This window comes from Mobula birostris, chromosome 7 (genome assembly GCF_030028105.1).
Source record: "Mobula birostris isolate sMobBir1 chromosome 7, sMobBir1.hap1, whole genome shotgun sequence".
Lineage (NCBI taxonomy): Eukaryota > Metazoa > Chordata > Chondrichthyes > Myliobatiformes > Myliobatidae > Mobula > Mobula birostris.
In genome coordinates, this window is record NC_092376.1 from 188877758 (window position 1) to 188905639 (window position 27882).

The 27882-nt window shown below is 40.4% G+C and overlaps 1 protein-coding gene across 8 annotated transcripts in view; it reads left to right on the forward strand.

Moving 5' to 3' along the window:
- arap3 (ArfGAP with RhoGAP domain, ankyrin repeat and PH domain 3) overlaps positions 1–27882 on the forward strand; it is a 358711-nt gene that overhangs the window by 318082 nt on the left and 12747 nt on the right. For 7 of the 8 annotated variants that reach the window (XM_072264187.1, XM_072264192.1, XM_072264193.1 and 4 more), the window contains 4 exons: positions 8082–8218; positions 9709–9794; positions 14138–14173; positions 26996–27059. In XM_072264187.1, coding sequence (XP_072120288.1) covers positions 8082–8218; positions 9709–9794; positions 14138–14173; positions 26996–27059 — 323 coding nt within the window. Of the gene's footprint in view, positions 1–8081; positions 8219–9708; positions 9795–14137; positions 14174–26981; positions 27060–27882 lie in introns of all 8 variants that reach the window. The other variant, XM_072264194.1, reaches the window with a different exon arrangement.

The window sequence follows — 27882 nt, forward strand, 5'->3', positions numbered from 1 at the left end:
GATATACAGAATATATACGTTAAATTATAAGTAGTGCAAAAATAAAAAAAGTAATGAGGTAGTGTTCAACTCCTTATCATGTCTCATATTTCCTTCCAAGATGGAAGATGCCATGTGCCCACTGATTAAAGAGCATTTTTAAAGATTAGTATTATTTGTCACATGCACATCAAAATATCAAAACGTACAGTGACACGTGTCATTTTTCACCAACGACCAACGGAGTCCAAGGATTGTGCTGGGGGCAGCCCGTAAGTGTGCCATGCTTTGATTGCCAATTTAGCAGGCCCACAACTTGCTCACCTTAAGATCCCTAAGTCTTTGGAATATGGGAAGAAACCTGAGCACCCGGAGGAAACCTACATGGTTACGGGGAGAACATACAAACTCCTTGCAAACAGTGGCAGGAATCAAACCTCGATCGGTGATCGCTGGTGGTAGAGAGTGATGGTGCTAAATGCTATGCTACTGTGTCACCCATAGAGTCCACACTGAATGTCAGAGAAATTCCATCAGTCCCATTCCCTACTCTGTCTCACAACTTCATCAACACTTCACAACCCCCAACCCCTGCCCTCTCAGTCAGCTCCATTTAGTCATTTACAGTAGCCACTTCACTTACTGTGCCTGTATGTCTAGGGGATAGAGAGGATGTTGAAACCCCAGTGGAAATGCATACAGATATAGGACAAATATGTCAGCTTTATACAGTGAGTACTGGAAATCAGTAGTGAACTCAAGTTTGTCTGACTACTGTGTTACTCAAGATAAGAGCATGGGCAAAGAGTCACAGAGCACTACAGTGCAGAAACAGGCCCTTCAGTCCATCTAGTCCATGCTGAAGTATTCCTCTACCTTGATCCGTCAAACCACGCTTGGACCATAGGTGTTACAGTGTGCGCTGACAAATGACTGAACCCAGGTGCAGAGGAATGACAGACTCCCAGGTAGACTAGACACAGAAAAAAGAGTTTATTCATAGGAATCCCAACATACCATTGACCAAGCAACACATGAGATGAATCATTCTTGAAACACAAGAATCCCATGATAAGTACTAATTGGGAGTCCTCTTTAGATAGATAGATATACTTTATTAATCTCGAGGGAAATTTGGTTTCGTTACAGCTGCCCAACCAAGAATAGAGCGTAAATATAGCAATACAAAAAACCCCAACAATCAAACACCAAAATGCAAACTATGCCGATAGAAAATAAGTCCAGGACCAGTCTATTGGCTCAGGGTGTCTGACCCTCCACGGGAGGAGCTGCACGTTGATGGCCACAGGCAGGAATGACTTCCCGTACTGCCAAGCGTTGTATCACAGTGGAATGTGGCCGAAGTCCAACAGTAAAAAGTTAAGTATCCAGTCTGTAAACACATTCCTTGATCGTAATATACCCCGGATTGCACCATCCGTTGTTAGCCAGAACAGTAAGTACCAACTCCTTTACACTTACCGCTCTCAGTGCACTTCCGGTCAGCCGGAACGGTATTACCCACCGAACTCCTCTTCTCCAAAAGTCTCTGTTGTCTCGATCCGGTCCCCTTTCCTTGGCTTTGTGATCCCCCTCTGTGTGTTTTCCTCCGGATTTCAGCAGGGGTGTCTGCCGCTCTGTTCGCTAAGCCGGCCGGTATTTGCTGGTCCGTGGAATACACAAAGCGACCTTGCTTCTGTCCCGCGTGTCGGGATGTAACCATTTCCAGCGCTAAAGAAAACCCAAATAAAACTCTCTCTACCAGCATGTTAGAGAGGGTGCAGCTTCGACATGTTACTGTGTGAAAAAAAATACAAAAAATAACGTAAATTAAAAAGTAAGAAGAAGAAAGTAAGAATAGATCGGAATGGCTGTACCAGGCTGCATGCACGACTGGCGCATGCGCATTGTGATTATATAATCACAATACATGATAAACCCATGCCAGTCAAAATAACTTGACAAGATTAAACAGAAAACACAATGCTCAATGTGCAGAGGCCTGTAGGGCTCATAACAATAGGTCTCCGTACACCAGTGGTCCTCAACCGCCAGGCTGCGGACCAGTACCGGGCCGCAAAGCATGTGCTACCGGGCTGTGAGGAAACAATATGAGTCAGCTGCACCTTTCCTCATTCCCTGTCACGTACTATTGAACTTGAACACAGGGTTGCCAACTGTCCTGTATTCGTCATGACATCCCGTATCTTGGGTTGAATTGGTTTGTCCCATACTGGACCGCCCTTGTCCCGTATTTCCCCCGCTAAGGTAGAGCGTTCCTATGAAAACTTTCATGCCAAGGTGGCGTAAAGCGAAGAAGCAATTACCATTAATTTATATGGGAAAAATTTTTTGAGCGTTCCCAGACCCAAAAAATAACCTACCAAATCATACCAAATAACATTGTGACTAGTGGTGTCCCACAAGAACCTGTTCTGGGACCTCTACGTTTCGTGATAACCCTAACCCTAATGCATTATGATCAGAGATTAAGAGAGCTAGGGCTTTACTCTTTGGATGAGAGGAGACATGATAGAGGTGTACAAGATAATAAGAGGAATAGGTAGAGTGAATAGCCAGCGCCTCTTCCCCAGGGCACCACTGCTCAATACAAGAGGACATGGCTTTAAGGTAAGGGGTGGGAAGTTCAAGGGGGATATTAGAGAAAGGTTTTTTACTCAGAGAGTGGTTGGTGCGTGGAATGCACTGCCTGAGTCAGTGGTGGAGGCAGATACACTAGTGAAGTTTAAGAGACTACTAGACAGGTATATGGAGGAATTTAAGGTGGGGGCTTATATGGGAGGCAGGGTTTGAAGGTTGGCACAACATTGTGGGCTGAAGAGCCTGTACTGTGATGTTCTATGTTCTATTACACATAAAACCAAAAATAAATGTCACTAACATATAGTAAAAGCAGGAATGATATGATAAATACACAGCCTATGTAAAGTAGAAATAATGTATGTGCAGTATAGTCGGGAAGATGAAGGCAAAATGGATTTGTGGGGGGAAAAAACTGGCACGTACGCGCATGCGTACATCACATGCGCACGTCACGCATGCGCACACAGGTGCCCGCGCAAGGCTTCATGGTCATGGTAGACTTTCCTGGGGTAAAGTATCCCGGGATTTGACTGCTACTTTTGTCCCTTATTTGGGAGTGAGAAAGTTGGCAACCCTAACTGTAAAAGACATGTTGAGTGAGCTTAACCCTACTTGAATACCACACCCCCACCCCCGGTCAGCCGGTCCGCAAGAATATTGTCAATATTAAACCAGACTGCAGTGTAAGAAAGCGTTGGGGACCCCTGCCGTACACAGTCTGCCCACTTTGTTATGTAAATACCTCAAAATTTGCAAACAAACCTCAAACGCTTCTGTTAGTAGCTTATTCCACACTTGCACCACCCTCTGAGTGAAAAAAATGCTGTTCAGGTTCCGCTTAAATATTTCACCTTCACCCGTAACCTATGACCTTAGAATACAAGAGCAAGGATGTGATGCTGAGGCTTTATAATACACTGGTGAGGCCTCACCTTAAGTATTGGGAACAATTTTGAGCCCCTCATCTTAGAAAATATGTACTATCATTGGAGAGGGTCCAGAGGAGGTTCACAAGGATGATTCCAGGAATGAAAGGGTTATCATACAAAGAACGTTTGATGGCTCTGGGTCTGTACTCACTGGAATTCAGAAGAATGAGGGGGCTCTCATTGAAACCTTTTGAATGTTGAAAGGCCTAAATGGAGTAGATGTGGAAAGGGTGATTCCCATGGTGAGAGAGTCTAGAACAAGAGGACATGGCTTCAGCATAGAGGGGCACCCTTTCAAAACAGAGATGTGGAGAAATTTGTTTAGGCAAAGGGTGGTGAATTTGTTGAATTTGTTGCCACGTGCAGCTGTGTAGACCAGGTCGTTAGGTATATTTAAGACAGAGATTGATAGGTTCTTGATTTGACATGGCATCAAAGGTTATGGAGAAATAGCTAGGAACTGGGGTTGAGGAGGAGAAAAAAATAGGATCAGCCATGATTGAATAGTGGAGCAGATGACCAAATCTGCTCCTATGTCTTATGGTCTTAAGGTACCTTCTTATGGACCTCTAGTTCAAGTCTCACCCAACTTCAGTGGACAATGCCTGCTTGCATTTATTCTATCTATACCCCTCATAATCTTCAACGTATAAAGTTCAACGTAAGTTTATTATCAGAGTTCATATATGTCACCACATACAAACGTGATATTCATTTTCCTGTGGGCATACTCAGCAAATATATAGGATAATAACTATAACAGGACCATAGAAAGGTCAAGTATAGTGCAGAAGACAAAAAAATATGCAAATACCAATATACATAAATAGCAATACATAATGAGAACATGAAATAATGAGATAAAGAGTCCTTAAAGTGAGATCATTGGCTGTGGGAACATCCCAAAGGTAGGGCAAGTGAGTGTGGTTATCCCGTTTTGTTCAAGAGCCTGATGGTTGAGGGGTAGCTATCAAATCTCTCATTCTCCTAACCTGCTCAAACTTACCATGTTACTCAGATCCTTAAGTCCCAGTAATATCCTTGTAAATTTTCTCTGTTATCTCTCAATCCTATTGATATCTTTCCTGTAAGCAGGTGACCAGAACTACACACAATTCTCCAAGTTTTCCCTCATCAAGATCTTACACAATTTCAACATAACATCCCAACATTAGACACTTCCATTTAAGTGTACATACTAAGCCATATCTTGATGAATAAAGAGAGCAGAAGGTCATATGCCTCTTCAAGTTTACTTTGCCACTTAGATCATGGAATGGCCTGATTTTGACCTCCTCTCCAATTTTTTCAGTGGTCCACACTTTTATCTCAACTTTCAATTGTAACCCTTTCACAGTGGCTTGCAATAAATTAGGCTCGTTAGCTAACTCTGGCTAACAGCTACATGACCGAGCATAAGAACATTAGAAATAAGAACAGCAGTCGGCCATCTGGCCTGTCGAGCCTGCCCCGCCATTCAATAAGATCATGGCTGATCTGGCCATGGACTCATCTCCACCTACTTGCCTTTTCCCCATAATTCTTAATTCCCCCACTATGCAAAAATCTATCTAACCTTGTCTTAAATATATTTACTGAGGTAGCCTCCACTGCATCATTGAGCAGAGAATTCCACAGATTCACAACTCTCTGGGAAAAGCCGTTCCTCCGAATCTTGAGGCTATGTCCCCTAGTTCTAGTCTCACCTACCAATGGAAACAACTTTCCTGTCTCTATATTGTCTATCCCTTTCATAATTTTATATGTTTCTATAAGATCTCCTCTCATTCTTCTGAATTCTGAGAAGGCCACCTTCAATAACCAATAAAAATCTAGGGTCAGAATGATTCAGGTTCAATCAAACAGGAAAGTTTGAATGTTTCGATAAGGAAATTACTGTGAATGCTGTGTAAATGCTACCCCATGAAAAGTTATCGTATGACAGAAAATACCGGACCTTAAACAAGCATAAAATTAAAGTGGAAGTATATTTACAGATATTTCAACTTTAACAAACAGTTAATAGAAAAGAAAGAAGAAGGGCCCAGTACAGTTAAACCAGTCTGAATGTGCTTATAAACATTGGAGCTCGTTTCTGGAGTAGACTTGTGCTTTGCTTTGATTACTTACACCAGGGGTCCCCAACCATTTTTGCACCGCGGACCAGTTTGTTATTGGCAATATTCTTGTGGACCGGCTGACCCGGTGGGGGAGGGGTAGGGTTGCCAATGGACAAGAGTAGCAGTCAAATACTTTGTGTTTACCCTAAGAAAAACTACCATGACCATGAACCCTTGCGCAGGCACCTGTGTGCGCATGCGTGTACGTGCCAATTTTTTTTCTACAAATCGTTTTTGACGATTCTGTTCCGGGGGGGGTGTTAATCACGACGAGAATATAGGTGATAAGTGGCTAATACACTCAATTTCGTTTCTAAAAGGGTTTCTCTAACAAATTTAATATTAAACACACAGCGCATATTTTCCTCGCATGAATATAGTGATAAGTCAATTATCAAGGGAGGACAGGGGAGCTTGAAGTAAATGTTGAACGAACTTCCAGTAGAAGTGGTAGAGGCAGGTTCAATATTATCATTTAAAGAAATATTGGATAGGTATGTGGACAGGAAAGGAATGGAGGGTTATGGGCTGAGTGCAGGTCGGCGGGACTAGGTGAGAGTAGCGTTCAGCACGGACTAGAAGGGCAGAGATGGCCCGTTTCTGTGCTGTAATTGTTATATGGTTATATAAGTCACTTATAAGTCAATAGCATCATAACATTTTAAGAAACGTTTGGATATTAAACACACAGCACATATTTTCCCCATATGAACATATAAAATCATTGCAACACACCAATATCACTGGATCAGTGGGAGCCCTGGGCTTGTTTCCCTGCAACAAGACAGTGCCATCAAAGGGTGATGGGAGACAGCGATACTCGAAGAGGGTTCCTTATGTCCAGTCTATTCCGCTATTTAGTTTTCATTGCATTCATTGCAGAAAAGCCCGCTTCGCAGAGATACATTGGAAATGGAAGCAACATTTTCAGTGATCTCGTGGCTATCTCAGGATACTCAGCCTTGACTTTGATCCGGAATGCCGGCAGAGATGTTATGTCAAACATACTTCTCAGCCTGCCGTCATTTGCAAGCTCAAGGAGTTGATCTTCTTCCCGCGCTGACATGGATGATGCGTGGGTAGTGACCTCGCATGCATTCAAGTTCAACAGTGGGCGTGACAGGGAATGAAGAAAGGTGCAGCTGACTCATATCGCCAAATCATATCGTAGCACATGCTTTGCGGTCGGGTGGTTGGGGACTGCTGACTTACACCCTGAACCCACGTTCCGCATGAAAGACACCAGCAACAGTTTGAACTTCTTTTGAAGACCATTTTGAACAAACTAACTAACTCAAAAGAATTGGGTCTTCCTCAATGGAACCATTCATCTGCACAAAGTACTTCTTACAATGGGGTCTCTCTTTCGGGTGGGATTCTTTGAGCATCTTCCCTTGATCTCTCTCTTGCACCTCCTTCTCTTCCAACATGTCCCAACAAAATAGACAATCCCAGACCACTGTTCCTCAGAAATCTGATCCCATCCAGCTCTCTCAAATGTTCCATGACATCCCACTGGACAGAATGTTACAGAACATTACCAAGCTAGACCCGATTGGCCGACACAACATTTCTACACTGTGCAAGTGTCTCCTTATCTTAGCAGAAGACAAAACACTAGTCTGTAAAGCTTAACTAACAGGACACACTGTGTTTTGCACGAAAGCTGCTGAAATGAAATACCTAACAACTTGCAGTAGAAATACAATAAAACGTGTTCTTAGCCAGAGCATTACACATGGGCCACTTTATTAGGTACAGTTGTACACCTGCTTGTTAATGCAAATATCCAATCAACAAATCATGTGGCAGCAATTTGATGCATAAAGCATGCAGGTGTGATCAAGGAGTGCAGTTGTTGTTTCGACTAAACATCAGAATGGTGAGGAGATGTGTTTGAAGTGACTTTGACAATGGAATGATTGTTGGTACCAGACAACATGGTTTGAGTATCTCAAAGACAGACCTCTTGGGATTTCCATGCACAACAGTCTCTAGAGTTTACTGAGAATGGTGCGAGAAACAAAAAAAAAACACTGAATGGCATTTCCGTGGGCAAAAATGTCTCATTAATGAGAGAGGTCAGAGGAGAATGGCCATATTGTTCAAGCTGACAGGAAGGCAATAGTAACTCAAATAATCACACGTGACAACAGTGGTGTATAGAAGAGCATCTCTGAATGAACATTGAAGTGGATGGGCTACAGCAGCAGAAGACCACGAACATACACTCAGTGGCCACTTTATTAAGTACTGGAGGTAACTAATAAAGTGGCCATTAAGTGTATTTGCATTCACTCTTTGTGAGCAAATTATTCACCTTTGCATTGAAATCACACCGTACTACCTCATTTCAGAATACCGGCACTCCTGCTATTGTGTGTTAATACTGTTCCAAACCCGTATGATAAACACTCACTCTCTGTTTCTTCATCTCAATGCACGACAGCAGGTAAAAGTGACATTCCAAAGTGTGGGGTCTTGAAATGTCGAGAGGAACCTCCAAAGCTCCTGTCTGGAAACAAGTTCCAGGAACGATATTTTGTTCTGCGTGATCGTAAGCTGCTGCTGTTTAAGGATAAAAAGGTAAGTTCTGACAAATCATGTAAAAGTGAATGGGATGCTTTTGCTATTGAAGATGAAGTTATTTCAGGAGAAGTGCCCAGCTTTGTTACAACATGTGCCTTGTACTTTTCTGGGAAAGAACTTAGACAGAAAATAAAATCTAAAACCAGCAGATAGGACACCATGGTGGTGTAGCGCCATTACTGCTCAGGGTGTTCCAGAGTTCAGAGTTCAATTCTGGCACCATCTGTAAGGAGGTTTTGCATTCTCCCTATGACTTTAGGGTTTCCTCCAGCTACACTGGTTTCTTCCCACAGTCCAAAGATATACCGGTGAGCAGGTTAATTGGTCATTGCAAATTGTCTTGTGATTAGTCTGTCCATTTGTTATGTGCTATGTCATATGACATGGGTGATCATGGTCTTTCCATGACCATGATTGTTTTTGGCAGATTTTTCTACAGAAGTGGTTTGCCATTGCTTTCTTCTGGGCAGTGTTTTTACAAGACGAGTGACCCAGCTATTAACGATACTCTTCAGCGATTGTCTGCCCAGTGTCAGTGGTCACATCACCAGGATTTGTGATATGCAGCAGCTGCTCATATGACCATCCACCATCTGTTCCCATGGCTTCACGTAACCCTGATCAGGGGGCTAAGCAGATGCTACATCCTGCCCAAGAGTGAACATTTATATATATGTGCCTCAGAATTTTTGTGACTTTTGTGCAGGCTAGAAGAGGAAAGGAGTGCCTTACACCTCCTCTGGTGGACAGGTATCTCCACCCTGCCAGCCTCCTGTGATTAGTCGAGAGTTAAATAGGTGGATGGTTGGGTGGTGTGGCTCATTGGTCCAGAAGAACCTATTCTGCCTTCTATGTATAAATAAAATAAATCCAAAAATCCAAAATAAATGTTGACAATGTGGTTAGTACTCAGCAGGTCTGGTAGCCTCTACGGAGAGAGACACAGTTAATGTTTCAGGTTTGTGACCCTTAAGTGCCTCGGTACTCTGAGCAGCAGAATGACATGGTGTCATAGAGAAATGCAGCACAGAATGAGACCCTTCAGCCCACATAGTCCATGCTGGACTATTACTCTGCCAAAGTCCCATTGACCTGGACCTGGACCATAGCCACCTGATGCCGGATACAACTCCCACATAGCTGCAGGGACTTGGGTTTGATCCTCAGCTCTGGTGCTGCTTGCTGGATTATTGCCCCTGGTTTAACTGTGAGTGTGAACTGAAGGTTAGAGTTTTCTGCTGGAGGTGTCATGCACATTGCGGGCATTGGAAATGGAGAAATGGCAGCTGCACCGGGATGAGTTGTGGCTGTGAACTTCCACTCTGATTTCCTTAGGGTCACAACTGGGAAAGAAACACAGCCGACACAATGATATGATCTTTTGATGCAGCTAAAGCCACATTCCCAACAGGTTAGACATTACAGCACAGGCCGTCAAAGTTAATAAGCACAAAATGTTTGAGATTTCTACTTCTCTTGTCTTGCAGAGCTCCAAGCCTGAGCGGGAGTGGTCTGTCTTCTCATTGAAGGTTTACCTTGGTATTAAGAAGAAGCTGAAAACACCGTCAGTACAGTAAGAAAAGTTCAAAATAAATTTATTATTGAAGTATGTATATGTCACCATATACTGTACTGTGAAAAATTCTGAGGCACATATATATATATTTTGTATATATACTTATATAGCTAGGGTGCTTAAGACTTTTGCACAGCTCTGTATTTGTCAACATGGAGCGAAGAGCGAATCTGTAAATCTGGCAGGACCAAAGGATGTTGGGAATGGCGAGGGTGGAACACTGTGGGAGAGGTATGGGACAGCTGGTGGGGGTGGCGCAGATGCAGACACACCCATCCCTGAGGCACCGTACAAGTTCATTTGATACCTATCAATTGGTTTATTGATTGTTACAGAATGTCTCTTTGGTGCTTCCCACTGCCTCCCCTGTATCTTATGTTTTATCAGACCACCCTTGGGATAAGGCTTATAAACTAGCTGTGATAGTCTGGAGGCAAGGTCAGCATGCCTGGCTGCGGTTAAGATGATGGGAATACACAAAACTAGCATAACTATGGCACATTAATCGATTTCTGTGCCTGGGCGAGGACTACTGAGGTGACTTTAAACTAGAATGGTTTGGGGGTGGGAATCAAATTAAAGAGGCTAGGCGAGAGGAGATTAGTTCACAACAGGGGGATGGGAACCAGTGCAGAGAGACAGATGGGTGTAAAGTGAGGGTAGAAGCAAAAAGTAGTAAAGAGAAAAGTAAAAGTGGCAGGCCGACAAATCCAGGGCAAGCATCAAAAAGGGCCACTTTTCAACATAATTGTATAAGGGCTAAGAGAGTTGTAAAAGAGCGCCTGAAGGCTTTGTGTGTCAATGCAAGGAGCATTCGTAACAAGGTGGATGAATTGAAAGTGCAGATTGTTATTAATGATTATGATATAGTTGGGATCACAGAGATATGGCTCCAGGGTGACCAAGGATGGGAGCTCAACATCCAGGGATATTCAATATTCAGGAGGGTAGACATGAAAGAAAAGGAGGTGGGGTGGCGTTGCTGGTTAAAGAGGAGATTAACGCAATAGAAAGGAAGGACATAAGCCGGGAAGATGTGGAATCGATATGGGTAGAGCTGCATAACACTAAGGGGCAGATAACGCTGGTGGGAGTTGTGTACAGGCCACCTAACAGTAGTAGTGAGGTCGGGGATGGTATTAAACAGGAAATTAGAAATGAATGCAATAAAGGAACAGCAGTTATAATGGGTGACTTCAATCTACATGTAGATTGGGTGAACCAAATTGGTAAAGGTGCTGAGGAAGAGGATTTCTTGGAATGTATGCGGGATGGTTTTTTGAACCAACATGTCGAGGAACCAACTAGAGAGCAGGCTATTCTAGACTGGGTTTTGAGCAATGAGGAAGGGTTAATTAGCAATCTTGTCGTGAGAGGCCCCTTGGGTAAGAGTGACCATAATATGGTGGAATTCTTCATTAAGATGGAGAGTGACATAGTTAATTCAGAAACAAAGGTTCTGAACTTAAAGAGGGGTAACTTTGAAGGTATGAGACGTGAATTAGCCAAGATAGACTGGCAAAGGACACTTAAAGGATTGACGGTGGATATGCAATGGCAAGCATTTAAAGATTGCATGGATGAACTACAACAATTGTTCATCCCAGTTTGGCAAAAGAATAAATCAAGGAAGGTAGTGCACCCGTGGCTGACAAGAGAAATTAGGGATAGTATCAATTCCAAAGAAGAAGCATACAAATTAGCTAGAAAAAGTGGCTTGCCTGAGGACTGGGAGAAATTCAGAGTTCAGCAGAGGAGGACAAAGGGCTTAATTAGGAAGGGGAAAAAAGATTATGAGAGAAAACGGGCAGGGAACATAAAAACTGATTGTAAAAGCTTTTATAGATATGTAAAAAGGAAAAGACTGGTAAAGACAAATGTAGGTCCCCTACAGACAGAACCAGCTGAATTAATTATGGGGAGCAAGGACATGGCAGACCAATTGAATAATTACTTTGGTTCTGTCTTCACTAAGGAGGACATAAATAATCTTCCAGAAATAGTAGGGGACAGAGGGTCCAGTGAGATGGAGGAACTGAGCGAAATACATGTTAGTAGGGAAGTGGTGTTAGGAAAATTGAAGGGATTAAAGGCATATAAATCCCCAGGGCCAGATGGTCTGCATCCCAGAGTGCTTAAGGAAGTAGCCCAAGAAATAGTGGATGCATTAGTGATAATTTTTCAAAACTCGTTAGATTCTGGACTAGTTCCTGAGGATTGGAGGGTGGCTAATGTAACCCCACTTTTTAAAAAAGGAGGGAGAGAGAAACCGGGGAATTATAGACCGGTTAGCCTAACGTCGGTGGTGGGGAAACTGCTGGAGTCAGTTATCAAGGATGTGATAACAGCACATTTGGAAAGCGGTGAAATCATCGGACAAAGTCAGCATGGATTTGTGAAAGGAAAATCATGTCTGATGAATCTCATAGAATTTTTTGAGGATGTAACTAGTAGAGTGGATAGGGGAGAACCAGTGGATGTGGTATATTTGGATTTTCAAAAGGCTTTTGACAAGGTCCCACACAGGAGATTAGTGTGCAAACTTAAAGCACACAGTATTGGGGGTAAGGTATTGATGTGGATAGAGAAGTGGTTAGCAGACAGGAAGCAAAGAGTGGGAATAAACAGGACCTTTTCAGAATGGCAGGCAGTGACTAGTGGGGTACCGCAAGGCTCAGTGCTGGGATCCCAGTTGTTTACAATATATATTAATGACTTGGATGAGGGAATTAAATGCAGTATCTCCAAGTTTGCGGATGACACGAAGCTGGGCGGCAGTGTTAGCTGTGAGGAGGATGCTAAGAGGATGCAGGGTGACTTGGATAGGTTAGGTGAGTGGGCAAATTCATGGCAGATGCAATTTAATGTGGATAAATGTGAAGTTATCCACTTTGGTGGCAAAAATAGGAAAACAGATTATTATCTGAATGGTGGCCGATTAGGAAAAGGGGAGGTGCAACGAGACCTGGGTGTCATTATACACCAGTCATTGAAAGTGGGCATGCAGGTACAGCAAGCGGTGAAAAAGGCGAATGGTATGCTGGCATTTATAGCAAGAGGATTCGAGTACAGGAGCAGGGAGGTACTACTGCAGTTGTACAAGGCCTTGGTGAGACCACACCTGGAGTATTGTGTGCAGTTTTGGTCCCCTAATCTGAGGAAAGACATCCTTGCCATAGAGGGGGTACAAAGAAGGTTCACCAGATTGATTCCTGGGATGGCAGGACTTTCATATGAAGAAAGACTGGATGAACTAGGCTTGTACTCAATGGAATGTAGAAGATTGAGGGGGGATCTGATTGAAACGTATAAAATCCTAAAGGGATTGGACAGGCTAGATGCAGGAAGATTGTTCCCGATGTTGGGGAAGTCCAGAACGAGGGGTCACAGTTTGAGGACAAAGGCGAAGCCTTTTAGGACTGAGATTAGGAAAAACTTCTTCACATAGAGAGTGGTGAATCTGTGGAATTCTCTGCCACAGGAAACAGTTGAGGCCAGTTCATTGGCTATATTTAAGAGGGAGTTAGATATGGCCCTTGTGGCTAGGGGGATCAAAGGGTATGGAGGGAAGGCTGGTGCAGGGTTCTGTGTTGGATTATCAGCCATGATCATAATAAATGGCAGTGCAGGCTCGAAGGGCCGAATGACCTACTCCTGCACTATTTTCTATGTCTATGTCTATGTCTATAAGAATGATCATACCCCAAAATTTCTTTAGCCAGCTGGTGGTGAATCAGTGGAAATCATTGCCTCAGATGCCTGTGGATGCCGACTCATACAGTACATTTAAAGTGGAGATTGACAGGTTGTTTATTAGTCAGGGCATCAAAGGTTATGGGGAGAATCCCAGGAGTATAGGATGGAGGGGAATAATTGAATGCAGAGCGGACTTCATGGGCTGAATGTCCCAATACTTCCCTTATATCTTGAGGTCTTATAGTCTTAATAAAAACAGACCACTATACAACCAATAGCTGGCTGGTGGCATAGTGGCATCAGTGCCAGACTTCAGAGCGAAGGCTTCCGAGTTCGAACCCAGCTGGCTCCCCAGGCACGCTTTCCATCCGTGATGGATTGAGCGTTGAGCTAGCAACTCGACCTCGTAAAAAAGAAATTGCCTGCTACAGAAACATCAACAGCAAAAAGTTAATGGCCTGTGCTCTCTCGTGAGTTTATAAGGCAATTTCATTCATTCATTCATCCAACCAATGGTAAGACTTCTTTCCATTAGGAGGGTATTATTGCCATACTCTAGAATCTCTTTTTTTAATATAAGTACTCAAGTAATTTACATTTGATTTTATTCTCTGAATTAACGATGTATTTCCTTTCTTGTGTAGGTGGGGGTTCACTATTTTCTTGGATAAGCAGCAGTGGTAAGTAAGCAAGGACTACTCCTTCCTTTGTCTCCAACATTTTTTTCTGTTAAATATCCTAATATTATTCTGTTCCCATTGAAGCTCATGCAGATTGACTGCCACTGGAAAATTCCCTGTAAGTAAAAATGAGATCATGTGTTAAGTGCAGTCAAGGAGGACCTTGTAGTGTCCCTGGCTGAAGTTATCAACAAAATCTGCAGTCTGTGAAGGAAGAAGTTGGGAATGACTTTGGTGCTGTTAGGTGTCTGTGAACGAATGTCAAATAGATGGTTAAAATTTGACCCGTGTTCAGTCCAAGAACTGAAACTTCTTCGAACATCTATGATTTGTTATGCAAGCGGAGCGTATCAAGTGGTTAGTCATGGAGTCGATCAACCAGCTACTGCAAGGAAAACTGTTGAGAACTGTTCAGATGTGATCGAGGCAGAGGAATGAAAGGTGGGGGAGTAGCATTGCTTGTTAGGGAAAATATTACAGCAGTGCTCAGGCAGGACAGATTAGAGGGCTTGTCTACTGAGTCCTTATGGGTGGAGCTGAGAAACAAGAAAGGTATGGCCACATTATTGGGATTGTATTACAGACCACCCAATAGTTAACCAGAATTGGAAGAGCAAATCTGCAGAGAGATAGCAGGCAACTGCAGGAAACGTAAAGTTGTGGTGGTAGGGGATTTTAATTTTCCATATATTGATTGGGACTCCCATACTGTTAGGGGTCTAGATGGTTTAGAGTTTGTAAAATGTGTTCAGGAAAGTTTTCTAAATCAATATATAGAGGGACCAACTAGAGGGGATGTAATATTGGATCTCCTGTTAGGAAACGAGTTAGGACAAGTGACAGAAGTCTGTGTAGGGGAGCACGTTGGTTCCAGTGATCATAACACCATTAGTGTCAACTTGATCATGGACAAGGATAGGGTTGAGGTTCTTAACTGGAAGAAGGCCAAATTTGAAGAAATGAGAAAGGATCTAAAAAGCATGGATCGGGACAGGTTGTTCTCTGGCAAGGATGTGATCGGTAGGTGGGAAGCCTTCAAAGGAGAAATTTTGAGTGTGCAGAATTTATATGTTCCTGTCAGGATTAAAGGCAAAATGAATAGGAATAAGGAACCTTGGTTCTCAAGGGATATTGCAACTCTGATAAAGAAGAAGAGGGAGTTGTATGACATGTATAGGAAGCAGGGAGTAAATAAGGTGCTTGAGGAGTATAAGAAGTGCAAGAAACTACTTAAGAAAGAAATCAGGAGGGCTAAAAGAAGACATGAGGTTGCCTTGGCAGTCAAAGTGAAGGATAATCCAAAGAGCTTTTACAAGTATATTAAGAGCAAAAGGATTGTAAGGGATAAAATTGGTCCGCTTTGTGCAGAACCAAAGGAAATGGGGGAGATCTTTAATAGGTTTTTTGCGTCTGTATTTACTAAGGAAGCTGGCATGAAATCTATGGAATTGAGGGAATCAAGTAGTGAGACCATTGAAACTGTACAGATTGAAAAGGAGGAGGTGCTTGCTGTCTTGAGGAAAATTAAAGTGGATAAATCCCCGGGACCTGACAGAGTGTTCCTTCGGACCTTGAAGGAGACTAGTGTTGAAATTGCGGGGGCCCTGGCAGAAATATTTAAAATGAGGCTGTCTACGGGTGAAGTGCCGGAGGATTGGAGAGTGGCTCATGTTGTTCCGTTATTTAAAAAAGGATCGAAAAGTAATCCGGGAAATTATAGGCCGGTGAGTTTAACGTCAGTAGTAGGTAAGTTGTTGGAGAGAGTACTAAGAGACAGAATCTACAAGCATTTGGATAGACAGGGGCTTATTAGGGAGAGTCAACCTGGCTTTGTGCATGGTAGGTCATGTTTGACCAATCTGTTGGAGTTTTTCGAGGAGGTTACCAGGAAAGTGGATGAAGGGAAGGCAGTGGATATTGTCTACATGGACTTCAGTAAGGCCTTTGACAAGGTCCCGCATGGGAGGTTAGTTAGGAAAATTCAGTCGCCAGGTATACATGGTGAGGTGGTAAATTGGATTAGACATTGGCTCGATGGAAGAAGCCAGAGAGTGGTGGTAGAAAATTGCTTCTCTGAGTGGAGGCCGGTGTCTAGTGGTGTGCCACAGGGATCAGTGCTGGGTCCATTGTTATTTGTCATCTATATCAATGATCTGGATGATAATGTGGTAAATTGGATCAGCAAGTTTGCTGATGATACAAAGATTGGAGGTGTGGTAGACAGTGAGGAAGGTTTTCAGAGCCTGCAGAGGGACTTGGACCAGCTGGAAAAATGGGCTGAAAAATGGCAGATGGAGCTTAATACTGACAAGTGTGAAGTATTGCACGTTGGAAGGACAAACCAACGTAGAACATACAGGGTTAATGGTAAGGCACTGAGGAGTGCAGTGGAACAGAGGGATCTGGGAATACAGATACAAAATTCCCTAAAAGTAGCGTCACATGTAGATAGGGTCATAAAGAGAGCTTTTGGTACATTGGCCTTTATTAATCAAAGTATTGAGTATAAGAGCTGGAATGTTATGATGAGGTTGTATAAGGCATTGGTGAGGCCGAATCTGGAGTGTTGTGTTCAGTTTTGGTCACCAAATTACAGGAAAGATATTAATAAGGTTGAAAGAGTACAGAGAAAGTTTACAAGGATGTTGCCGGGACTTGAGAAACTCAGTTACAGAGAAAGGTTGAATAGGTTAGGACTTTATTCCCTGGAGCGTAGAAGAATGAGGGGAGATTTGATAGAGGTATATAAAATTATGATTTGTATATTTCTTTCAATCATCTTTGTAGTTACTCATTAAAAAAGAAAGCTAGACATTTTGCGATGTATTAGGCTGCTTGACACGGAGGGCAACCTGTGGGTGCTGGTGCTCACATGCACCTGTAACCCTGTCTTTCTTAGGGCAGAGGTCAGAGTTTTGGTAAACAATTTTGGGGTAACTTAGGGATGTGATTACAATGCAGCCAGAATCTACTGGTGATGTTTTGAATAAATGAGACTAATCTATTAACTGAGCATATGAGAGCCTTTTGGAATCTAAGCTGAGTTTATCAGATTCAAAGAAAGATTTTGCTTCTCCATTCTGAATTCTTTTGGACTCTTGTTTAATTACTTTATTCTAATCTTTATCTTTATTCAACCGGTTCTATCACCACTCTCTTCCGTTGATGTCTCCTGCCATTCAACTTCAGATTTTGTATTCTATACTCCTTTGACCCATTTTTCTGCATCTTCAGACTCCATCGTTTCCAGCTTTGATGTAAAGTTATCAAGTAGAGACATCAATTTCCCCTTTCCATCAATAGATCTTTCCTGATGACAGATTATTCCCAGCGTTATTTTATGTTTGTGAACCAATTTGAGATTTTGAACATTAGTCAATATTAAGATGTTGGAAACTCAACAGGAAATAAGATGATAATGGAGAAAGTATACACAGTTATGAAATAAAACAGGCAGCTCTGAATTAACTGAGGCCCTGCTCTGTATTTTCTGTGGTTTAGTGATACACCCGGCCAATTACTTCTCAGAATCACTGTAAAACAGCTCCATCTGTAGTACTCTGCTACCATCTAATGGTTGGTCACTGACACTGCAGTTCAATTCATGATCATAAGTTATTTAAGAGTTTCTGACAGCTGCCTTTAAGCCAATTTCAAAGTTTGGAAGTTCAAAGCAAATTTATTATCAAAGTACATATATGTCAGCATATAAAACCCTGAGATTCAATTTCCTGCAGGCATACTTAATCAATCCAATAACCATAATAGACTCAGTATAAGATCACACCAACAGGACGGACAACCATTGCGCAAAAGACAACAAACTGTGCAAATACAAAAGTAATTTAAAAAAGAATAATAATATTAATAATAAATAAATAAACATGCAATAAATATTGAGAACATGAGATGAAGATTCTTTGAAAGAGGTTCCATAGGTTGTGGGAACAATTCAGTGATGGGACAAGTGAAGTTGAGGGAAGTTATAAGAGCATAAGAAAGAAAAAATAGGAGGAGGAGTTGGCCATACGGCCCATCGAGCCTGCTCCACCATTCAATAAGATCATGGCTGATCTGGCCATGGACTTATCTCCACCTTCCTGCCTTTTCCCCATAATCCTTAATTCCTCAACTATGCACTTTGTCTTAAATATATTTACTGACGTAGCCTCCACTGTTTCATGGAGCAGAGAATTTCACAGATTCACCACTTTCTGGGAAAAGCAGTTCCTCCTCATCTCCACACTAAACCTATCCCTTTTGGTTCAGGAGCCTGAAGGTAATAACTGTTCCTGAACCTGATGGTGTGAGTCCTGAAGCTCCTGAGCCATCAGCCTGATGGCAGCAGCAAGAAGAAGGCATGTACTGGGTGGTGGGGTCCTTGATGATGGATGCTTCTTTCCTATGACAACACTATTTGTAGATGCGCTCTATGGTGGGGAGGGCTTTATCCGTGATGGACTTGGCCATATCCACGACTTTTTTCTCCATAAGGTATGTGCATTAAGCTATTTTGTGGGCACGTGGCCAAGTGGTTAAGCCATTGGGCTAGCGACCTGAAGGTCGTGAATTCAAGCCCCAGCTGAGGCAACATGTTGTGTCCTTGAGCAAGGCACTTAAGCACACACTGCTCTGCGATGACACTGGTGCCAAGCTGTATGGGTCCTAATGCCCATCCCTTGGACAACATTTGTGTCGTGGAGAGGGGAGACTTGCAGCATGGGCAACTGCTGGTCTTCCATACAACCTTGCCCAGGCCTGCGCCCTGGAGAGTGAAGACTTTCCAGGCGCAGATCCATGGTCTCGCAAGACTAACGGATGCCTTTTAAACTATCTTATGTAGCTTGAGACATACTCAATACAATTCTTTCATTTCATTAAAGTTGCCCATAATTAAACGAATGTATCCAGTCATTAATGATTTTTAAATTTCTCTTTTAAGTATTTTAAGTAAGAAAATAAACTTGTAGTTATTAAAAACATCTTAGTATCTGAAAATAACTATGTTACTAGCAAGTCTGAAACTCTAGTTCTGACCCCATTTTTCCATTGACACTATTGTTTTTATCATGTGATTTTATATATGCGAATCTCACACTATAGACTGAGATGTCAGCTCTCCTGATAGAAGATTTTGAACCTATAGACACTACATAGAACATAGAATAGTACAGCACATTACAGGCCCTTCGGCCCACGATGCTGTGCCGACCCTTATAACTCCCCATAAATTCCTCCATATACCTGTCTAGTAGTCTCTTAAACTTCACGAGTGTACTTGCCTCCACCACTGACTCAGGCAGTGCATTCCACGCACCAACCACTCTCTGAGTAAAAAGCCTTCCTCTAATATCCCCCTTGAACTTCCCACCACTTACCTTAAAGCCATGTCCTCTTGTATTGAGCAGTGGTGCCCTGGGGAAGTTTGCAATAGAGTCTTTTATTGTTGTGGAATTAAAGTCATGGAGACATGAGTTGAGAGTTAAAGGGCAAAAGTTTAGGGGTAACACGAGGGGGAATTTCTTTACTCAGCGAGTGGTGGCTGTGTGGAACGAGCTTCCAGCAGAAGTGGTTGAGGCAGGTTCAATGTTGTCATTTAAAGTTAAATTGGAGAGATATATGGACAGGAAGGGAATTGAGGGTTATGGACCGAGTGCAGGTCGGTGGGACTAGGTGAGAGTAGGAGATCGGCACGGACTAGAAGGGCCGAGATGGCCTGTTTCCACGCTGTAATTGTTATATGGTTATATGGAAATGTTGTAGTCTACCATGTCCTTGCTGACCATCAAGATTTCATCTGCACCAGAGGTTCTCAACCTGGGTCCATGGACACCTTGTTTAATGGTATTTGGACATGGTATAAAAAAGGTTAGGAAACCCTGAGTTGCACTAATCCTATTTACCACCACTTGACCTATATAAGCTTCTGAACCCTGACAATTCAAGTGTTCTTCTAGATGCCTCTTAAATGCTGTGAGAATACCTACCTCCAGCACCCCCTCAGGAAGTGTCCTTTAAACACCTATTCCTTATGCTGCACATGTGCCTTTTGGCTTTAGCCAGCTCTGCTGTGTGGCAAGGTTGTTGCTCTTCACCCTGGCTATGCCTCTCATCAATTTTATTTACCTGAATCCAATCACCCATCTGCTTCCTCTACCTCAAAGTAAACGGCCTATCCAGTCTCTTTTCATAACTGCAATACTCCATCCCAGGCAAAATCCTGGTGAATCTCCTTATCACCCTCACCAGTGAATTAATGTCTTTCCTAAACTGCAGTGACCAAAACTTTACACAATACTCTTGCTGTGGTCCAATATGTATTTTGTAAAGCTTTGACATACCCTTCCTGCTCTCGCATTTGGATTCCTAATCAGAATCAGGTTTAATATCACTGACATATGTCATGAAATTTGCACAATATCGTGCAATGTATAAAAACACTACAAATTACAGTAAGAAATATTAATAAAATACAAATTAATAACTAATACAAAAAAGAGCAAAAATAGTGAAGTAGTGTTCATCAATTAGTTTATTGTCTGTTCAGAAATCTGATGGCAGAGGGGAAGATGCTGTTCCTAAAACATTGAATGTGTGTCTTTAGGTAGGCTCCTGTACCTCCTCCCTGATGATAGTAATGAGAAGAAAGCGTGTTCTGGGGTGACGAGGTTTCGGAGTGATGGATGCCACCTTTTCTGAGGCATCACCTTTTGAAGATGTCTTTGATCCTGGGGAGGCTGGTGCTCATGAAGGAGCTGGCAGAGTCTGCAACCTTCTGCAGCTTTTTCTGATCCTCTGAGGTGGCCCCTCCATACTAGGCAGTGATGCAACCAGTCAGAGTAGAAATTTGCTAGTCTTTGGAGAGTCTATACTAGGATGCCATCTTCAAGGATCCTTGGATTTGTACACTAAGGCCCCTCAATTCTTCAGTGCCCCTTTCTTTCTTTTCAAATCTTTTTATTGTTATATTATACAGAAAAAATAACATGAGTACATTGAAGTAACAACACTTACAATGTCTCAAAAAAGACATTAACTTAAAGATTGAAAAAAATTTTGTGATAACAAAAAAACCTACTAAGCAGAAAAGTGAGAAAAAAAAAGAACCCATTAGGTGTACAACCCCGAAGTCATGCGTCATACAAAAAGCTTCTAAAAATAAACATCAAACCGCCAGCAAGAAACGAAAATATACTAAAACATTTACAATTAGATCGTGGAAAAATTATATCAATTAGCTCAAATGATAATAACAAGCAAATGAGCCCCATCTTTTCTCAAAATCAAATGAAGGTTCAAAGGTTCGACTTCTAATTTTCTCCAAACTAAGATATAGCATCACTTGAGAGAACCATTGTGACAAAGTGGGAGCTGATGTATCCTTCCACTTCAACAAAATGGCCCTCCTAGCTATCAATGTAATAAATGCAATAACATGTTGGTCAGACACAGAAATACCATGAATATTTTGAGGAATTATTCCAAAAAGCAGAGTTAATTTATTAGATTGTAGATTAATTTTAAGTGCTTTAGAAATTGTTGAAGAAACCGACTTCCAGAACTGTTCCAATATAGAACGACCAAAACATATGTGTCAGTGTAGCTATCTCAGTTTTACATCTATCACAATGACTATCAACATTAGAAACGATTTTAGAAAGTCTCTCCTTCGTCAAATGATAATGATGTACAATTTTAAATTGAATCAATGAATGGCTAGCACAAATTGAAGAAGAGTTAACCAACTTCAAAATCCTCATCCAATCCTCCATCATAAAAGTCAAATTACATTCCTTTTCCCAATCCTGTTTAATCTTAGATAAAGGACACTTATCCCATTGTAATAATAAATTATAAATTCTTCCAATAGAACCCTTAATCAAAGGATTCTTACTCATAATAGTATCTAACAGGTCAGCCTCCAATATGTAAGGAAAATTACTTAAATATTTTTGTAAAAAATGTCTAACTTGAAGGTATTGCAGAAAATGTGAGTATGAAAGAGAATATTTATCAATTAATTGTTCAAAAGACATCAGTCTATCTTCTTTAAATAAATCCAAAAAAGAATTAATACCTTTATTTTTCCAAAGTAAAAAAATTGGATCACTCAAAGAAGGCTTAAAAAAGTAATTTCGATAAATTAAACTACAAAGTTTAAATTTTTTAAGATTAAAAAAAATTGCAGAACTGGAGCCAAATTTGTAAAGAATACTTAATCACAGGATATAGGTTTAAATTAACAACTTTAACTAATTGCATAGGTAAAGGAGCTCCCAGTAACGAGGTTAAATAAAACTGTTTTACAACTTTCAGTTCCAGGTCTACCCAAATTGGCCGATCACTCTTATCAACCCAGTACAGTATAACCAAAATGACATGTATCGCACATTAACAGCCTAATAATACATTCTTAGATTAGGCAAAGCATGACCTCCATCCTTTTTCAATTTTTGTAAGTGACATTTACTAATTTTTGGTCTTTTATTATTCCAAATAAAAGATAAAATAATAGAATCATTCCGATCAAAAAACTTCCTCATCAAAAAAACAGGAATATTCTGAAATAAATATAAAAATTTTGGTAAAATCATCAGTTTAACTATATGAATACGACTAACAAGTGAAAATGTAAGTGGACTCCATCTACTAAATAAATACTTCATAGAATCTACTAAAGGAACAAAATTGGCTTTATAAAGATCCTTATATTTTTTTGTAATTATAATATCTAAATATCTGAAAGAGTCTGTGACTTTAAAAGGAGTATTATATATAAAGACAAAATCATTTAAAGGAAACAATTCACTTTTACTAAAATTCATTTTATATCCTGAAAAACTTCAAAATTCATTAAATAATTTTAGCAAGGCAGGAATAGATTCGTCAGGGTTAGATATACAAACCAATAAATCATTAGCGTAAAGACAGATCTTATGCATGGTCTCATTCACAAAAATCCCATTGATATTTTTAGCCTCACGAAGAGCAATAGCAAGGGGTTCTAATATTAAATTAACCAACAAAGGACTTAATGGACAGCCTTGCTTTGTCCCCCGTGAAAGCTGAAAAAAAAGAGACCTACAATTGTTAGTGACAGCAGTAGCAATAGGGGCTTTATATATCATTTTAATCCAATTATTAAAATTAGCACCAAAGCCAAATTTCTCTAAAACATTGAATAAATATTTCCATTCGACTTGATCGAACGCTTTTTCAGCATCCAAAGATACAACACATTGTAGAGTTTTAAAAGAGGACGAATATATAACGTTAAATAGTCTGCGAACATTTGAAAAAGAATAGCGACCCTTTATAAAGCCTGTTTGATCTTTAAAAATAATTTTACCCAAGATACTCGCCAACCGATTGGCCATTATCTTTGACAGAATCTTAGTGTCGACATGCAGTAATGAAATAGGTCTATATGTAGCACAGTCAGTAGGATCTTTATCTTTTTTAAGAATTAAAGAAACTGAAGCCTCATAAAAAGTAGAGGGTAAGTCACCTTTCACAAAAGAATCCTTAAGCATTCCCAACATATACGGAGAAAGCAACTTTCCCAATTTTTTATAAAATTCTACAGGATAACCATCAAGTCCTGGGGACTTACCAGATTGCATTGAAAAAATAGCTTTATGAATTTTGGCTTCAGTGATTTGAGCATCAAGAGTTTTTTGATCCTCAGTCGAGATTTTAGGAAAAACAATCTTTCGTAAAAAAAAGCATTCATTTCAGAGGAACCTAACGGACATTGAGATTTATAAAGTTCAGCATAAAAATCTTGAAAAATCTTATTAATTTCTTCATATTCCTGAGCTAAGGTACCATCTTTCCTACGAATTTTCATGATTTGCCTTTTGGCTGCAGCCATTTTTAATTGAGATGCGAGCAGTTTATTATTTTTATCTCCAAACATATAAAATTGGCTGTTCAACTTAAGCAAGTATCCTTCAATGGGATGAGTTAATAACAGGTTATATTGTGATTGAAGTTCCACCCTTTGTTTAAATAAATCAGTACTGGGGGAAATTGCATAGATATTATCTAAATCTTTAATTTGTTTTGAAATTCTATCTAATTCTGCTTTAGTTTGTTTTTTAAGTTTAGCAGAATAAGAAATAATCTGACCATGTAAAAATGCTTTAAATGTATCCCATATAACTAATTTAGACATACCCACTATATCATTAAAAAGAAAAAAAATATTTTATCTGGGTTTCAATGAAACTGACAAAGTCAGAGTTTTGCAATAATGTCTGAGGCATGCACTAAGGTGGATGGACAAGAATGACATCATCAAATTCAAAACACAAACTCAGAGGTGCATGATCAGATATAGCAATAGCGTCATATCCGCAAGTTTTAACACTAGGCAAGAAGTGGGGATCGATTATAATATAATCGATCCTCGAATTTTTTTTATAAACATGTGAGAAGAAAGAATATTCTCTATTATCAGGATGGAGATACCTCCACAAATCAATCAACCCAAAGTCAATCAAAAAGGAATTAATAAATGACACGGATTGATTTGGAAGTCGTTGATTGGTTGAGCTCTTATCAATCATAGGATTTAAGCAGCAGTTAAAATCCCCGCCCATTATCAGCATATATTCATTTAAATCAGGCAGTAAAGCAAATAGCTTTTTAAAAAAAGAAGGATCATCTAAGTTAGGACCATACAAATTAACCAAAACAACTTTTCTGTTTCAGATTGTTCCTTTAACAATTAAAAATCTACCATTAGAATATCCTCTTGAATATCCTCTTGAAACCTATATTAGGTTTAATAAAAATAGACACGCCTTTTGTTTTGCTCTGAGAAGTAGAGTGGAATTGCAAACCATTCCACCATCCAAAACATCTGTTTTGATCTCCCGCCCTGATATGTGTCTCTTGAGCAAAAATTATATCAGGTTGGAATCGGTTAATAATTTTAAAAGTCTTTTTTCGTTTTATAGGATGATTCCAACCACGTATATTCCAACTTATTATATTAATCCGTTTAAATACCATACTATAACTTTATTCTACTTTATACATGCGCAGAGCACATACTAATACGGGATGATCAAAAATGGCGGTAATAAAGAGTACAACCACATAAAAAACACGCATGCTCTGGAACCACCCAATGGGAAAAAACTCCTAACTCTAAACCCACCCACCCACCCACACCCGGAAGCCCGAAAAAGGCAAGCGATCTACGATAGAGTTCAAAGCTACTGACCGCTCTGTCTGTGTTTCCCCCCCCCGTTAGTAAAAAAGTAGAGTGACCTTGTAAAAAAAATAAAGTCTCAGCAAAAAAAGGTATTTACATTCCATCGACTAATAAACAAGAAAGAACCAGAATAATGTTATCTCTTAGAGAGAAAAACCAGTGCCATCTTTAAGTTTAATATTAATTCCCTAAAAAAGCTTTAAATTCAATTATAAAATGTTATAATAAAACAGAAAAAATATAAAAAGCCCTATTAGTAGGAAAAAACTACCAATTAGCTGATTAAAAACAACCCCTTGTCTTCTTCTCTCAGTCGTGGAATGTTCAGATGATCATTTAAACAGGCATACTTAAGCCATAAATCTTTCCAAAGGAAAACCAACAATATGCAATAATGAACAACTCTCCTTGTCTTCTTTAATTAGTCTCTCAATGAAATATACAAATGACCTTCATAAATCTTCTTTCCAAGATGCGAACACTGTAATATACAGATAGCCAAACAGCCTTTCAGATAATTCATTCAGCAGCGGTGTCAGTAACAGCGGCGGGTATAGCCTGAACAAAGTCCAGTGCAGCTTTTGGATCAAAAAAAGTACAAGGAGGAGAATTAGCAGGAAAAACTTTAATTCTTGTCGGATACCTCAAAGCGGGAAAAAGTTTTTTATCATATGCTTGTTTCATTACCAGGGCAAATTTTGATCTTTGTTCTATTATCTCTCTTGGATAATCTTTGTAAAAGTGGAGCTCAGATTCCATAAACCTAAAAACTCTCTGTTTTCTCGCCTGTCGCATTATTTGATCTTTAATTTTAAAGTGATGAAAGCAAACCAAAACAGATCTTGGTTTACTAGAATCCTTCAACTTCAAGATAAATGCCCTGTGTGCCCTTTCTATAGCAGGCGGCTTTGATAGAATGGTAAGAAATAAAGTGTGGAGAAGCTTACCAAAGTAAGCAGTTATATCTCCATCTTCAGCTCCTTCTTACAGCCCAACGATTCGTATATTCTTTTGTTGACACCTAGTTTCCAGGTCTATAATCTTATTTTGATATGTTTCCAAATGAATTGTAGCTTCAAACAACCTTTGCTTAGTTATCTTCAATTCCTCTTCATGTGTAATAACTTGAGTTTCCAGGCCTTTAAGTTTTCCCAGAAATGACTTCATTTCGTTACTATTCTTTTCCAGTTGGTCTTTAATTGATTCATTCTGATCCTTAATTGAATTCAGTGTCCAAACGACATCTTCAGCCCACGATGGCATTTCATCAGATCTTTCCTTTTGCACTTTTCCTTTCCCATTACCTTTATCAATAGGTTCAGGTAAATTCTTCCCACTTCTCGTAGACATAGACATATTGTTCCCCCTCAAGAATCAGCAGGTAAAAATTTTAAATTCAAAGCTTAAGCTAGGGGGAGAGAAAGAAAACTAAGAGCAGCACAAAAATACTGCTACTCCATTTGCAGATGGGGCGGTCCCCCTTCTGTGCTCCTTACAACAAGGATGTCCAGCATTGTGGCCATGTCCTCAGCCTTGATAGTCTGGTGCCAAATGTTTCTGTCCATGTGGTTTGATGGTTTGTAGTTGTTCTGTTGCAGGTTCCTGTGCTGCTCAGGACAATCTGAAATGTGGGATTGGACAGCCAGCATCCTTAGAGCACAGGTAATGAACTTCATGCATTGATATAGACTTCTTATCTGAGTTAAATATCCAGGGGTATCAAAAATCAATATAAATATTACATTATCTGTGAAATAAGAATAAAGTTAAGCATTTATGCTGTGCCTTACAAGCTTTTCAAGGATCTGTATGACCAATGACCTGTGTGTCTGAAGTGTAGACACTGCTGTCATGTAGGAAACGTGGTACCAGTAATACACAATAAGATCTCACAAGCAACAATATGATAATGAAAAGATATTGACTAGGGCAGCAAGAAATAATCTTTTTGTTCATAAAAAAAAAAATGCAGTGAAGTCCCTTATATCCACCTAAGCTGGGCCCTTGAATAATTCCACATCTAGAAGGTGGATAATTCTCACTAGGCTCTGTTCTGTAAAATGAACTTAAAGCTTTTGGTCAGCATGCAGTTTGAAGCGTGGTCTTCATTTTAGTGTTATTGGGTCCAAATTTATACCCTCTTTGATTATGAATGCTTCTCCTTTGAGCACAAGATGGATTTAAAATTAACTTCCCAGAGAAGGTTGGGAACAGAGAGTAAGGGACATGTAGTACAGAGATTGTGGAAGATACGAAATCAAAAACAGGTTAAACCAAAGGAAATCTGTTTGGATCAGGTAATTACAGACAGAGTACAGAAGCAATGTTCCAACCCTGTTAGAACCAAGGAGGGATGGAATATATTGACAGATAAAGATCCTGGATCAAAATAAAATTTGACTTGTGTGGGATCCTCTTCAAATTATTAATTCTTTGGCAATTAGTTCTTGACTGGTTTGATCCAGTGTTAAATGTATGGGGTTCA